This window comes from Nelusetta ayraudi, unplaced genomic scaffold (assembly GCF_046127955.1).
Source record: "Nelusetta ayraudi isolate G7.1 ecotype Tasmania unplaced genomic scaffold, CSIRO-AGI_Nayr_v1 ptg000059l, whole genome shotgun sequence".
NCBI classification, from domain to species: domain Eukaryota; kingdom Metazoa; phylum Chordata; class Actinopteri; order Tetraodontiformes; family Monacanthidae; genus Nelusetta; species Nelusetta ayraudi.
Window position 1 is genome coordinate 713,763 of NW_027466109.1, and position 10,693 is coordinate 724,455.

Consider the following 10,693-nt stretch of genomic DNA (forward strand, 5'->3'; position numbering starts at 1 on the left):
GCCTTCAGCATATTTTTCCTCTTTAAATTTCTCAGTGAGATAATAAAATAGAGACGTCAGTGGACATCTGAGACTCTCGCATGCTTGTTTGCTTACTGGCGGTTACCTTTGGCCTCTCGCACAGACAGACTTCACGCTCCATTCATTTAGAACTTTTATTGAATAGACTTGGGCTGGGTCGGTAGTTCCGCTTCCCCTTCGCCATAGTGGATTTATCCAAGGGCCGAAAAGATAGAAGAAAAGTTGCATTGTATTTTGCTAAATAGGCGTCTTTGCGACGTCTTTTGTATATGTCCCGAAACCATTACGGCCCGTGGCGTCAAACGATGAAGTTTTAATGGATTCATAATATTTTTTGTTTACCCTACGCCGGCTAACAACGTCCTGGAGTCGAGTTCTATTCAAGTTTAGCTGGTGTGGAACCTCCGGTAAGCTCCGCGTCGTCTCCGCTAGCTTGCAAATAAAGCCAATTGGTGCCGGATAGTTAGCTTCATTAGCTGTACCCGTTGTGTCGGCTGAACCAAATCAATGCAATGTGAGTGTCTCCCGGGTAAGGCAGGTGATCCATTAGTGCTCTAAGTATGGGTTGCTGAGTTCGAATTAACACTCGTTTCAAGATTAGAGTTTGGATAGATTCTCTAGCTAACCTTAGCCACGGCTAGCTTACTTCACAGCCAAGTGGCCTTAGTTCATGCTAATATTAGCTTGTTAGCCGCCCCGTTACACGTTTGAAGGGCATAATTGAAAAGAGTCGCATACCGCAGCATCTGAAAATAAAGGGCTGCGCTTGGATATGTAAGCATTCTTAATCTCATCGGCAAAATTTGAAGTGTCCCCATTGTATTTCATGTCAGTTCTCATGCGCAGACGGAACGCAAACTATTCTTTTATCCTCGTCTGGGCTCCTGTAATCGTTGTCTCGAACGACACGGGGGCCCCGGAGAAGGAACTACTCAAGCATTAAATACCGTCAACATATCTCAAAGTCATGCTACGATTTTATAATGGGGTGGGGTGGCACGATAAATTGTCACGTCACTGAATTCACGCAGTATACATGTTGGCTTGTTGATCGTGTCGTTTTTAAAGCCATTGCTATTCCCACCCCTTCCAGTGGCAAACGGCATTTTGTGAAAATGAAATTAAGGTCTGAGATATCAGACTAAATCTAAGCCCAGTGGTTTGATTTTTAGCAGATTTCGCCCTCCCGTCGCAATGATTACGTTTGCCTGCTTTCAACAATAGCTTTGTTAAAACGACCTGGAGACCATAAGCTGCCGGATACATGCAGATGATTTGTTCAGTACAACTCAAAACTGACTAAGTATTCCTATGTCATTGTGATTTTAGGATATCATTATTTCTTTTACAGGTGCCACTTTCACATCTTCCCTGTCCACGGTCATTTTGGCTTCTTCCTCCTGAAAGTGTGTGATCACAGCTCCATGACGTGTTGACGTGAGCGCCGCCACGCGCACCTTTCTGTCTGCCACCCTGTCCATCCTCGACCGCTACGCACCCCCCAAGCCCTCCTAGACCCATTACACCTCGTCAAGATGTGTGACAACGGAGATCCCGAGGATAAGCCCCCCGCCCCCCCTGTCAGAATGAGCAGCGCCACCTTTGGTGCTGGCGCTGGCAAAGACCTGCTGTCTGCCAACCATAGCTCGAAACCGCTGCCCTCCGTGCCGGAGGAGAGAAAACCTCGCAGCAAGATCATCTCAATCTTCTCCGGAACCGAAAAAGGTGCGGAGAGACGATTCTAACGACAGCCTACAGTGTCTCGAACCTCTTCAGCAACACTGTTGACATAGTTGTGATAGCAACATCTACCGCATCGCTGCAGCATCCTCTGCGGCAGTCATTGCTCCTCCTTTCCTGTCAAGCAATGTCATTTTTGGGCTCTTTGTGCAAAGTCCTTTCTGATGTAATTTGACTGACGTTTGGATTGCTTTTTAACAGACAGAAAAAAAAATCGAGACAAAGAAAGACCGGAGATCTCGCCACCCTCAGATTTTGAACACACCATTCATGTTGGGTTCGACGCTGTCACTGGAGAGTTTACTGTGAGTTTGCAGTGCTAGCAAGTCTAACATTTTGTGATGCACTCTATTTCTGATTGCACCTTTCCTCTTACGCCTAAATATCACCTTTACCCTTCGCCTCTCTCACACCTACACAGGGCATGCCAGAGCAATGGGCCCGGCTTCTCCAGACGTCAAACATCACCAAGTCGGAGCAGAAGAAAAACCCACAGGCTGTTCTTGATGTTCTCAAGTTTTACGACTCGACGGGCAACGGTCGCCAGAAGTACCTCAGCTTTTCTTCCTCTGGTGAGGCTCATGCTAAGAGGCAGCATTCACTTATAGAACATGGATATTTTATTATTATCATAATATTTTTTTGTTTTACTATTAGTTTTCACTGGCAAAATATTTTGTTTGTCTTTTAAGTTGGAAGCGCTTGTCTTATTTCTTGAGCAGGAATTTGATCAATATTATGTTGTGTAATAGATGAAACGGGCTGACAGTCGGTAGCGCAGACGATTATCTCAGTCTCTGTCAGTGTCTTAAGACAAATATCGGCACGTTTTAATCCCTACTCACTCTGCCCTGTCTTTAATCCACAGAAAAGGAAGCCTTCACCCCAGGCCCTCAGTCTGTATGTATTTAAAGACTGCATTGAAGTATATGTAAATACTTGAAAAACACTATTTAAACATTTTCTGTGGTTCTGTTTAGCCTGTGAAAAAAGGCACTGAACCATCCTCTCCAGATATCAAAGATATCGATGATGATGACGACGATGAAGCTCCTCCCCCTGTTGTGGCGCCAAGACCGGAACACACAAAGAGTGTAAGTCACCTGCTTCAAAGAGGAGTGGTGGTACTCACACTTGCTCGTTAAGTCAACAAGTTGAGCTATTTCTAGTGTGCTTAACCGGCCTGCTCTACTTTTTCATTATTATTGTGCAGGTGTATACTCGCTCCGTTATCGACCCCATCCCTGCTCCAGCACCGTGTGTCACCGACGGTGACGTTGCCTCCAAGGCGGCAGACAAACAGAAGAAGAAGGGCAAAATGACTGATGAGGAGATTATGGACAAACTGAGTAAATAATATAATCAGCATATAAGCATTTTACGAGATTTTTATTATTGCAGTGCATCAATTCTAATTTCTACCCTGTGCCTTTAATGTGTGGTTAATATTTGGCTTACAGGAACTATTGTGAGTATTGGAGATCCCAAGAAGAAATACACCAGATACGAAAAAATTGGTCAGGGGTGAGCACAAGTTCCCTTCCTTTCCCTCAAATAAGTGTCGAATTTTTGTTGGATGGTTATCTGTATTTTTTTTCTTGAATATCCAATATATACATGTGTAGTAATTCTTACACTGTGGGGAAACTGTAAGTGTACTTCTTCAAATGTTCCTTCTTTTTCCCCGCAGCGCATCAGGGACTGTGTTCACAGCCATTGATGTTGCCACAGGCCAGGAGGTAAGAGGAACATGTGGAGTATACAAAACGGCTCTTTATTTTTAAGTTTTCCACAAGGTAGACAATTTCAGAATGAGGTCAACATCTGTTTCACTGAGGCTGCAGGTTTCAGTTTTTGGGGAAATTGGGGCAGATGCAGTATATTCCCACTTGGCCTGCAGAGTAACTCAGAAAGTTGCGTCTTGTGCATAGGTGGCTATTAAACAGATCAACCTGCAGAAGCAACCCAAGAAGGAGCTGATCATCAACGAGATTCTCGTCATGAAGGAGTTGAAGAACCCCAACATCGTCAACTTTTTAGACAGGTGACACCCCGAACGCACCCAGAGAATAAATCAAATCACAACCAACAAAATGGATGAGCGCCAGTATGTAACGGTGCGTGTTTGTGCGACAGTTTCCTGATGGGGGAGGAGCTGTTTGTGGTGATGGAGTACTTGGCCGGTGGCTCACTAACTGATGTAGTTACGGAGACCTGCATGGATGAAGCCCAGATAGCTGCTGTCTGCCGAGAGGTGCAGCCCAAACCAGGAAATAAAAGTCTCATTCATGCACTAGATTAGTTGTAACCACCAACTAAACCAGTTTTCCTCGTCTTTCTACCCTCACATCCACATGTGCAGTGTTTACAAGCCTTGGAGTTCCTCCACGCCAACCAGGTCATCCACAGAGACATCAAAAGCGACAACGTCTTGCTGGGGATGGATGGCTCTGTCAAGCTGAGTGAGTGCCGGTCTGATGTTGCCGGCGACTGGTTGTTAAATGGACATGTTTGCCGTGTAACCATGTGTTTAACGCCCCCGCCCTCCGTCTCCCTCCGACAGCCGACTTTGGCTTCTGTGCCCAGATTACTCCAGAGCAGAGCAAGCGCAGCACCATGGTAGGCACGCCCTACTGGATGGCTCCTGAGGTGGTGACCAGAAAGGCTTACGGGCCTAAAGTAGACATTTGGTCGCTGGGTATCATGGCCATCGAGATGGTCGAAGGAGAGCCGCCGTACCTGAACGAGAACCCGCTACGGGTACGTGAGAAACAACGTTTGAACCTTGAGTCCTGTCTTTTTCTTTATTTTTCTTTCTTTAGTGTTTTTCCCCATTTTTCTCATTTAGTCTTTAAATGAAATGTTCCACTGAAGTTTTAATGGTTCTCCTACCTGTATTTGGAAAGATTAAGGACGTACAGAAAAGGAGGTGAAAATCAATATTAGAAAAACATGAACAATGTACCTTAACACCAATTGCTGAATCATATGTTGCCTTAATTTTCCCGCATTTGATGACAGCTGTGTTATGATGCGTTGCTCGTGCCGCCTTACATGCTTAACCACTCAAATCACTCTGTGGAAATGCACACAGGCCCTCTTTTTAATGGTACACTCTTCAAAGACTTGGTTTAGGTTAACTTGGTTTTTGTACAGAGAGACCACTTTATGAGGCAAATATGTTTCCATTTGCAGACTGACAAATATTCTCACTATCGACCTCTCGCAATCTTACATCCTTACATTACATTACATGTTCAGTTTGCCTTGTTTGCAGGAAATATTTTGAGCTGTGTTTTTTTCCCCTATTGTAAGCAACGTTGGCGTTTAATAAAGTTGTTTTTTTGTTCGTTTTTTTGTTGTTGTTGTAATATTAGGCATTATATCTGATTGCCACGAATGGCACACCTGAGCTCCAGAACCCTGAGAAGCTTTCCCCAGTCTTCAGAGACTTCCTGAACCGTTGCTTGGAAATGGATGTTGAGAAAAGAGGTGGAGGAAAAGAGCTGCTTCAGGTTAGAAAGACTTGTCGATACTTCATTGTTTTTGCTGTTCTATTTGAGTATACACCACATTCACTGTTGTGCTTTTTCTCTTTTTTTCCCCAGCATCCCTTCTTGAAGCTGGCAAAGCCACTTTCCAGTCTCACACCTCTCATCCTGGCAGCCAAGGAGGCGATGAAGGGCAATCGCTAGCTTGAGCACAGAGCTACCCTGCCTTCCCATGCTGTGCACAGACATGTGCCAACCCATTAGTTTTTTGTTTTTTTTTCGTGCCAGACAATTGGCTGTGAGTGACTTGCTTCTTTGGATGCACCAGCCTTAAAAAAGCCCTGACAAACCTCACTGTGAAGAAGACCAAAAATCTAGCACAACTCCCTCCCTCCACACGAACTCTTGTTTTTCGTTCAGATATCAGAAGACAAGTCAAACTAAAGTGCTTAGTGTCAGAGTAGGGCGTAGTTCTTTTGTACAACAAGTTTCCTGGTGACAAGTTAGGGCTAGGCTTGTATTTAACTCAGAATGAAGAAGATGCCTAGTTCTGTTTAGTTGGGTTTTTTTTATTTTTTAATCAACTGCCTTAAACAAATGCAAAATGTTGCCTAATGTATTGTTGATTATTGTCAAGGTTTCTCCCCCCATGATTTTTACTACCTTTGTAATTTACCTGTTCAGCTTGTCAGTGTCTTAGTTATTTTGATACTTGAATTTCATATGTGTCTCCCTTCTTTTATAGTTGGCCTCATTCAGTCAACGTTATTGCGATTTCCAAGTTGACGATGTTTTCTGGACTTTCTCTGTCTCGCGATTTTTGTTTTTTATAGGAAACATTTTATTGCATCTGTCATCTTGTGCTGTCACCATGCAGTTTTTTTCAACTGCCACTCCTGACAGACCTACTGTACCAGTTTTCTCCTGTTATCATTAGTCTCCTGATACCAGTGGTGCACCTTACAGGCAAATTAAGATGTTAGATTGACAGGGTTTATACTTCATTCTTATTGTTATTAAAATGCGTAATGTATGTCTGTATGTCTTTTCGTGTTCTTCCGAAGTAAAGAAACTAGCTTTTTCGGTCTGTATATTGTGTACTTAATTAGTTTTTAAAGCTGCCATATCATGGTTAGTTGTTGAATGCATGGTGAAGACAATTTGTTGCCTGTTTTTTTTGTTTGTTTGTTTTCTTTGAACAACTAACAACCTTGTCTGCGCACTCAAATAAATGCTGTTCATGCTTTTCTGATTTGTGTCAAAGTGGTTATAATGTGCATTAATGTCACCATGTACATGAAGGCCATACAGAGCCAAGCATGATACTAAACGACTAAAAGTAACATCTAATAACATAAATAATCTTCCTGCAATGTTACTGAACACTGTTTACGCATAGTTGCGTCACTTCATCGCGCGCTTTTATTCTGAAGGCTTTGCCCGGAAGTTAATGATACGTGGAAGTTGAATATACATAGAACTTTCAGCGGTAGCCACAGAAGACGTTGCATCTGTATTTTTTCCTCGTCTTTTTACCTTGAATCATGACAGCCCAACTGAAAGACAAGGAAGCTTTTCAGAGGATGAACTTCCTCTACCAAGTAAGAAACACTGGACACGCGAGATAAAAAAAACAAAAACAAACCACAAAACAAAACAGCATTGATTATGCTGTATCGCCACACATGGCTAAAGCGCTAGCTACCTATGCTATTAAGTTAACCGGCTTGTTATTTCTCCACAGGCTGCCCATTGTGTTCTCTCTCAAAACCCGGAAAATGTGGAGCTGGCTCGCTTTTACTGCTTCACACAGAGGACTATTGCCAGACGTTTAGTCCTTAGACAGTACGTACACCTGGCTCACTGATGTACACAAACTGTTTTTTCCCCTGTCGTAATTCGTTTTATTTTGAAAGATAGCGTCATTTCACCACAATCGCCTCCCAATAACGCAACGCTTGCCGTTGCTAATATATTTTTTGTTCTTAATGTGACGGAAGTGCTTATTCGTGAAGTTACGTACATTATTGGTTTTGATGGCTGGCCTAAAATAAACGTTGGCCTTTTAATTCTACTGTGATCTGATCTAATCCCTTATCTGACCACTTGGCTTTGTCAGAGATCCTTCAGTGAAAAGAACACTGTGCAAGAAGTGCTGCTCATTGCTCATCCCTGGTGTAACTGCAACAACAAGACAGAGAAGTAAGTGTTTTGTTCACACGAGTGGACTCTGAAATGGTTTCATAAACAGATCTGTGTCTTATGTCTGTTTTGGTCAGTACACCATGTCATAATCGCTTACTTGCTTTTCATATGATTTTCATCAATTAGGAAAAAACAGCAAGACCCGCTTTACAGTTGTGAGGTGCCTCAGTTGTGGACACACTAAGACGCTGTTGAATAATCCAGATTTTTGTCTGTGGGCAGACCAACCCGAAGCCCAGATGGAGCAACAAAAACGTCAAGGTGACAAAACTTTCACCTGACATCAAACTTTGACCCGACATCAAGCTGCAACCTCACAGCCAAAGTTTCCATAAACATTCTGGGCTCCTCTAAACAGTCCTTTGCACTGAAGAATCAGTGTTTGTAATTAGTAATTTTCTATTTATTTCCAAGACCAAACACACATGGGACAGATTATGGCTCATCATGTGCTGAGTGGATTTTAAAATGGGAAGTATTTCATCTAGCATTCATTTGTTGTCATTTTTCAAATCTCTCAACAGATTCAGGCAAGAATCAGCCTAAAGATAAAAAGCCTGGAGGATCAGCGGTTTCTGCACAGAGTAATGCTCAGAGCACTACCAGCACGTAGCTACATTTTCACTCTTGTAACTTTTCCAAGTGTTTTTATAAAAATTGCCATTGAGATGGAGTCAGATGATTTGATGCGGCGACTACTGAAAGGAACAGTCGAAAGCAAAAGATGTTGAAGATGTTTTTTTTTTTTTCAACAAAACCTTTTTTTACATTTTAGAAAATAACATATTCATAAAGTGTCATTTAGTTTTATTTCTTCCAAAAGGAAAACATACAGTCATCATGTTATCATTAAGAGCTAACATGTCTTTTTTGTCACATAATTTATGTTTACTATTTAAAGATAATTGCTTTGACATTGCACTGGGTCCTGACCAGGAACCATTTCTTCTCCCAAAGTTGATTAAAACAGAGCAAATGAAAGAATGTTTTTCAGATTTTCTTGTCTCCCTTGTCGCCTCTTGGCACTCTGAAACGTGTCTTCTGAGAATACAGAAGGTTCTTGGAAAAGATCCTCGGAATGTGTCCCATGTAAAGGAAAAGCGCCAGAATCATGCCTAGGAACAAACACATAGCATGGGTTCGTTTTATAGATAACTTATTAGATGCAGTGTGTACATTTCACTTGAAGGTACCTTACCTGTCAAAGAGCCAAGCCAGTAGACTAATGCATACTCTGAGAAGGTAAATCCTGAACAGTGGAAGGTGAGGCCGTAGGCCAGAGATGGATTTACATATGCAGAGGTGTGGCCGCTGGCTGCAGAGAGGTGGACAAACAAAAATGTATTTTTGTCATTGTTAGAGGCTGAGTGTAGTTCTCCCAACACATTGTTGAACAACAATTTTCAAACAATCAGAATGAACAAAGACCAGTCGATAAAATATATAACAAGCAAATAAACATGGCCTCTAATTTCTTCCTTTTTCCAAGCATAGAACCACACGACTGCAAACATGGACGAGGTCATTGAAGGACCAAAGAAGACTTTTTTTATTTTGTCCCTATCAGTGATAAGATGTAGCAGTTTTTCAACAATGGGCCTATGTAAGAACACACCGAGGCCTGGGCTAGATGTACATGGATATCTTTCTAAAGGTGTATTTTCTTCAAATCTTTTATGACGACAAAGAAAAAAAAAAACCCAAAGGCCAAACCAACACCATACCTGCATAGGAGAAGAATGTGAGGAGAGCAGCAATCAGGGGCACACGGATCAAAATGTGCACACGGCGTAGGTTTAAATGGATGAGATGAAAGACGAGGGCACAGACGCTCTCTGTGAAGAAACCCTGAAGCAACGAGACCAGCAGAGATGTGCTGCACGCTGCGGCCATCAGGTTTTTGATCATGTGCATGTCTGTCAGCTCCAGACTCCAGTAGTACTCAGCGACGCGCAAGCCGAGGTGGGCCCCACCAAACTGGGCCAAAATTGCGAGGAGCGCGGCAACCGCCGTCGTCTCCAGCTGCAGAAACTTCAGAAGAACCATGTTGGGGTTTCCAGTTGCATCACCACACACCATACCGTGCGTTAACAGCACCACAAACAGGATGGTCACGGTCACGTCGGGGCCCAGGCCCCCGGCCCACCCGCCCACATCCGTGATGGTCTGCACCTCCATCCGACATGCAACGAGCATAAAAGCAGATGCAAAGTCCGTAATGAAGCTAAACCGTGGCCATTTCATCAGGAGTATTCGAACTAAGACAGCAAAGGCCACTGTCGACAGGAAATATCCCAGAGGTACGTTAAGTCCAGACATGGCTGGTGGATCAGGTGTCCTCTCTGCTGCCTCCTTTCCAAAAGAAATGGATGAGGGTCGGACTCCAAAATTCTGCTCTCTGTATGACAACGTGGCACATGCAGAGACACTGTCTTATCAGAGACACGTCATGCTTGGACCCCCAGCCACCTGCCAAAATACACATAAAGATTACCAAGGTCAGTTCTGGAAACGTTTCTGAACTCAGGGTAGATAAATAAAGTGCAGCTTTTATACTACCAACTTAGTCAATCTGATCATGTCAGATATTCTTAACCTAAAATAGATGATAAAGTAGAATCAGATAGATATGTCATCTTAGTTCAATGAAGTCCTTGCGTCTGAAATGGATTTAGTAGTAAATGGGTCAGTCAGCATGTAAGCTATTATTAAGTTGTATTAGGTATATCTTGATTCATATTCAATACAAAGTGGAATTTTATTAAGAGTTGTTATACAACTGTATTCTGTCAGAATAAAGACTAAAATGCTCAAACAAATCCAGCATTTTCATTTACCACTTGTTCTCAACTGCACTCAGAGTCACAGAAGCCTATCCCGGTTATCTACCAAGTCACTTCTGTCGGACAGTTGCTGAGAATGAGCCTCAATAAATTGAGGTTTACTCTATGAAACCTGCTTGGTCTTTTTCTAAGTAAAAATCCTAATATTTGGTGGTCAGCACAAAAATGTTTTAAGTTTCTAAGAATAATAGTAAATAAATTTTACAGGCACCTTTCATGTCTCTCAAGTTCACCCCCTACAGATAAAAGCGGAATGCAATAAAAGACAATAAAGGACAAATACTTATATTGAGCCATTATTATTACCATCACTATTATCACTATTATTGTTTTGGTAATGTTCAAAGACGGAAGTGGACAGTTGACGTCAACGTCCCCCGACGTGGGCACGTG

The 10,693-nt window shown here is 42.6% G+C and overlaps 3 protein-coding genes across 9 annotated transcripts; 2 read left to right on the forward strand and 1 right to left on the reverse strand.

The window, feature by feature from the left end:
• The first annotated feature begins 8 nt into the window (after nucleotides 1–8).
• pak2b (p21 protein (Cdc42/Rac)-activated kinase 2b) lies at nucleotides 9–6,504 on the forward strand. 6 transcript variants are annotated; one of them, XM_076039153.1, is made up of 15 exons: nucleotides 9–535; nucleotides 1,373–1,746; nucleotides 1,963–2,066; nucleotides 2,183–2,333; nucleotides 2,630–2,661; nucleotides 2,742–2,855; nucleotides 2,975–3,110; nucleotides 3,222–3,285; nucleotides 3,452–3,500; nucleotides 3,693–3,805; nucleotides 3,898–4,015; nucleotides 4,124–4,223; nucleotides 4,325–4,521; nucleotides 5,139–5,276; nucleotides 5,370–6,504. In XM_076039153.1, exons 2-15 carry the CDS (start codon nucleotides 1,557–1,559, stop codon nucleotides 5,454–5,456), a joined length of 1,593 nt encoding a protein of 530 aa, XP_075895268.1. In that variant the 5' UTR covers nucleotides 9–535; nucleotides 1,373–1,556; the 3' UTR covers nucleotides 5,457–6,504. The 6 variants fall into 6 exon arrangements, with proteins under 6 accessions (XP_075895268.1, XP_075895269.1, XP_075895267.1 ...); XM_076039154.1 differs by having other exon boundaries at nucleotides 9–428; nucleotides 1,351–1,746; XM_076039152.1 differs by having other exon boundaries at nucleotides 9–428.
• Nucleotides 6,505–6,695: 191 nt separating this feature from the next.
• rpp21 (ribonuclease P subunit p21) lies at nucleotides 6,696–8,441 on the forward strand. Its single transcript, XM_076039161.1, has 5 exons — nucleotides 6,696–6,853; nucleotides 6,997–7,097; nucleotides 7,372–7,454; nucleotides 7,584–7,718; nucleotides 7,982–8,441. The coding sequence occupies exons 1-5, from the start codon at nucleotides 6,797–6,799 to the stop codon at nucleotides 8,068–8,070; spliced, it is 465 nt and encodes a 154-aa protein (XP_075895276.1). The 5' UTR covers nucleotides 6,696–6,796; the 3' UTR covers nucleotides 8,071–8,441.
• On the reverse strand, nucleotides 8,248–10,449 carry aqp12 (aquaporin 12). 2 transcript variants are annotated; one of them, XM_076039160.1, is made up of 4 exons: nucleotides 10,309–10,449; nucleotides 9,182–9,926; nucleotides 8,656–8,772; nucleotides 8,248–8,572 (listed from the first exon to the last, which is right to left on the reverse strand). In XM_076039160.1, the coding sequence occupies exons 2-4, from the start codon at nucleotides 9,774–9,776 to the stop codon at nucleotides 8,448–8,450; spliced, it is 837 nt and encodes a 278-aa protein (XP_075895275.1). In that variant the 5' UTR covers nucleotides 9,777–9,926; nucleotides 10,309–10,449; the 3' UTR covers nucleotides 8,248–8,447. The 2 variants fall into 2 exon arrangements, with proteins under 2 accessions (XP_075895275.1, XP_075895274.1); XM_076039159.1 differs by having other exon boundaries at nucleotides 10,295–10,444.
• Nucleotides 10,450–10,693: the final 244 nt, after the last annotated feature.

Coding starts and splice junctions, on each gene's coding strand:
- aqp12 (XM_076039160.1), bottom strand. CDS start 9,776: ATGTCTGGACTTAACGTACCTCTGGGATATTTCCTGTCGACAGTGGCC. Junction 8,773..9,181: donor CACATTCTTCTCCTATGCAG/GTATGGTGTTGG, acceptor ACCTCTCTGCAG/CCAGCGGCCACACCTCTGCA. Junction 8,573..8,655: donor CTGGCTTGGCTCTTTGACAG/GTAAGGTACCTT, acceptor GTTTGTTCCTAG/GCATGATTCTGGCGCTTTTC.
- pak2b (XM_076039153.1), top strand. CDS start 1,557: ATGTGTGACAACGGAGATCCCGAGGATAAGCCCCCCGCCCCCCCTGTC. Junction 2,334..2,629: donor CCTCAGCTTTTCTTCCTCTG/GTGAGGCTCATG, acceptor TTTAATCCACAG/AAAAGGAAGCCTTCACCCCA. Junction 4,522..5,138: donor TGAACGAGAACCCGCTACGG/GTACGTGAGAAA, acceptor TTGTAATATTAG/GCATTATATCTGATTGCCAC.
- rpp21 (XM_076039161.1), top strand. CDS start 6,797: ATGACAGCCCAACTGAAAGACAAGGAAGCTTTTCAGAGGATGAACTTC. Junction 7,455..7,583: donor TGCAACAACAAGACAGAGAA/GTAAGTGTTTTG, acceptor TTCATCAATTAG/GAAAAAACAGCAAGACCCGC. Junction 7,719..7,981: donor GGAGCAACAAAAACGTCAAG/GTGACAAAACTT, acceptor ATCTCTCAACAG/ATTCAGGCAAGAATCAGCCT.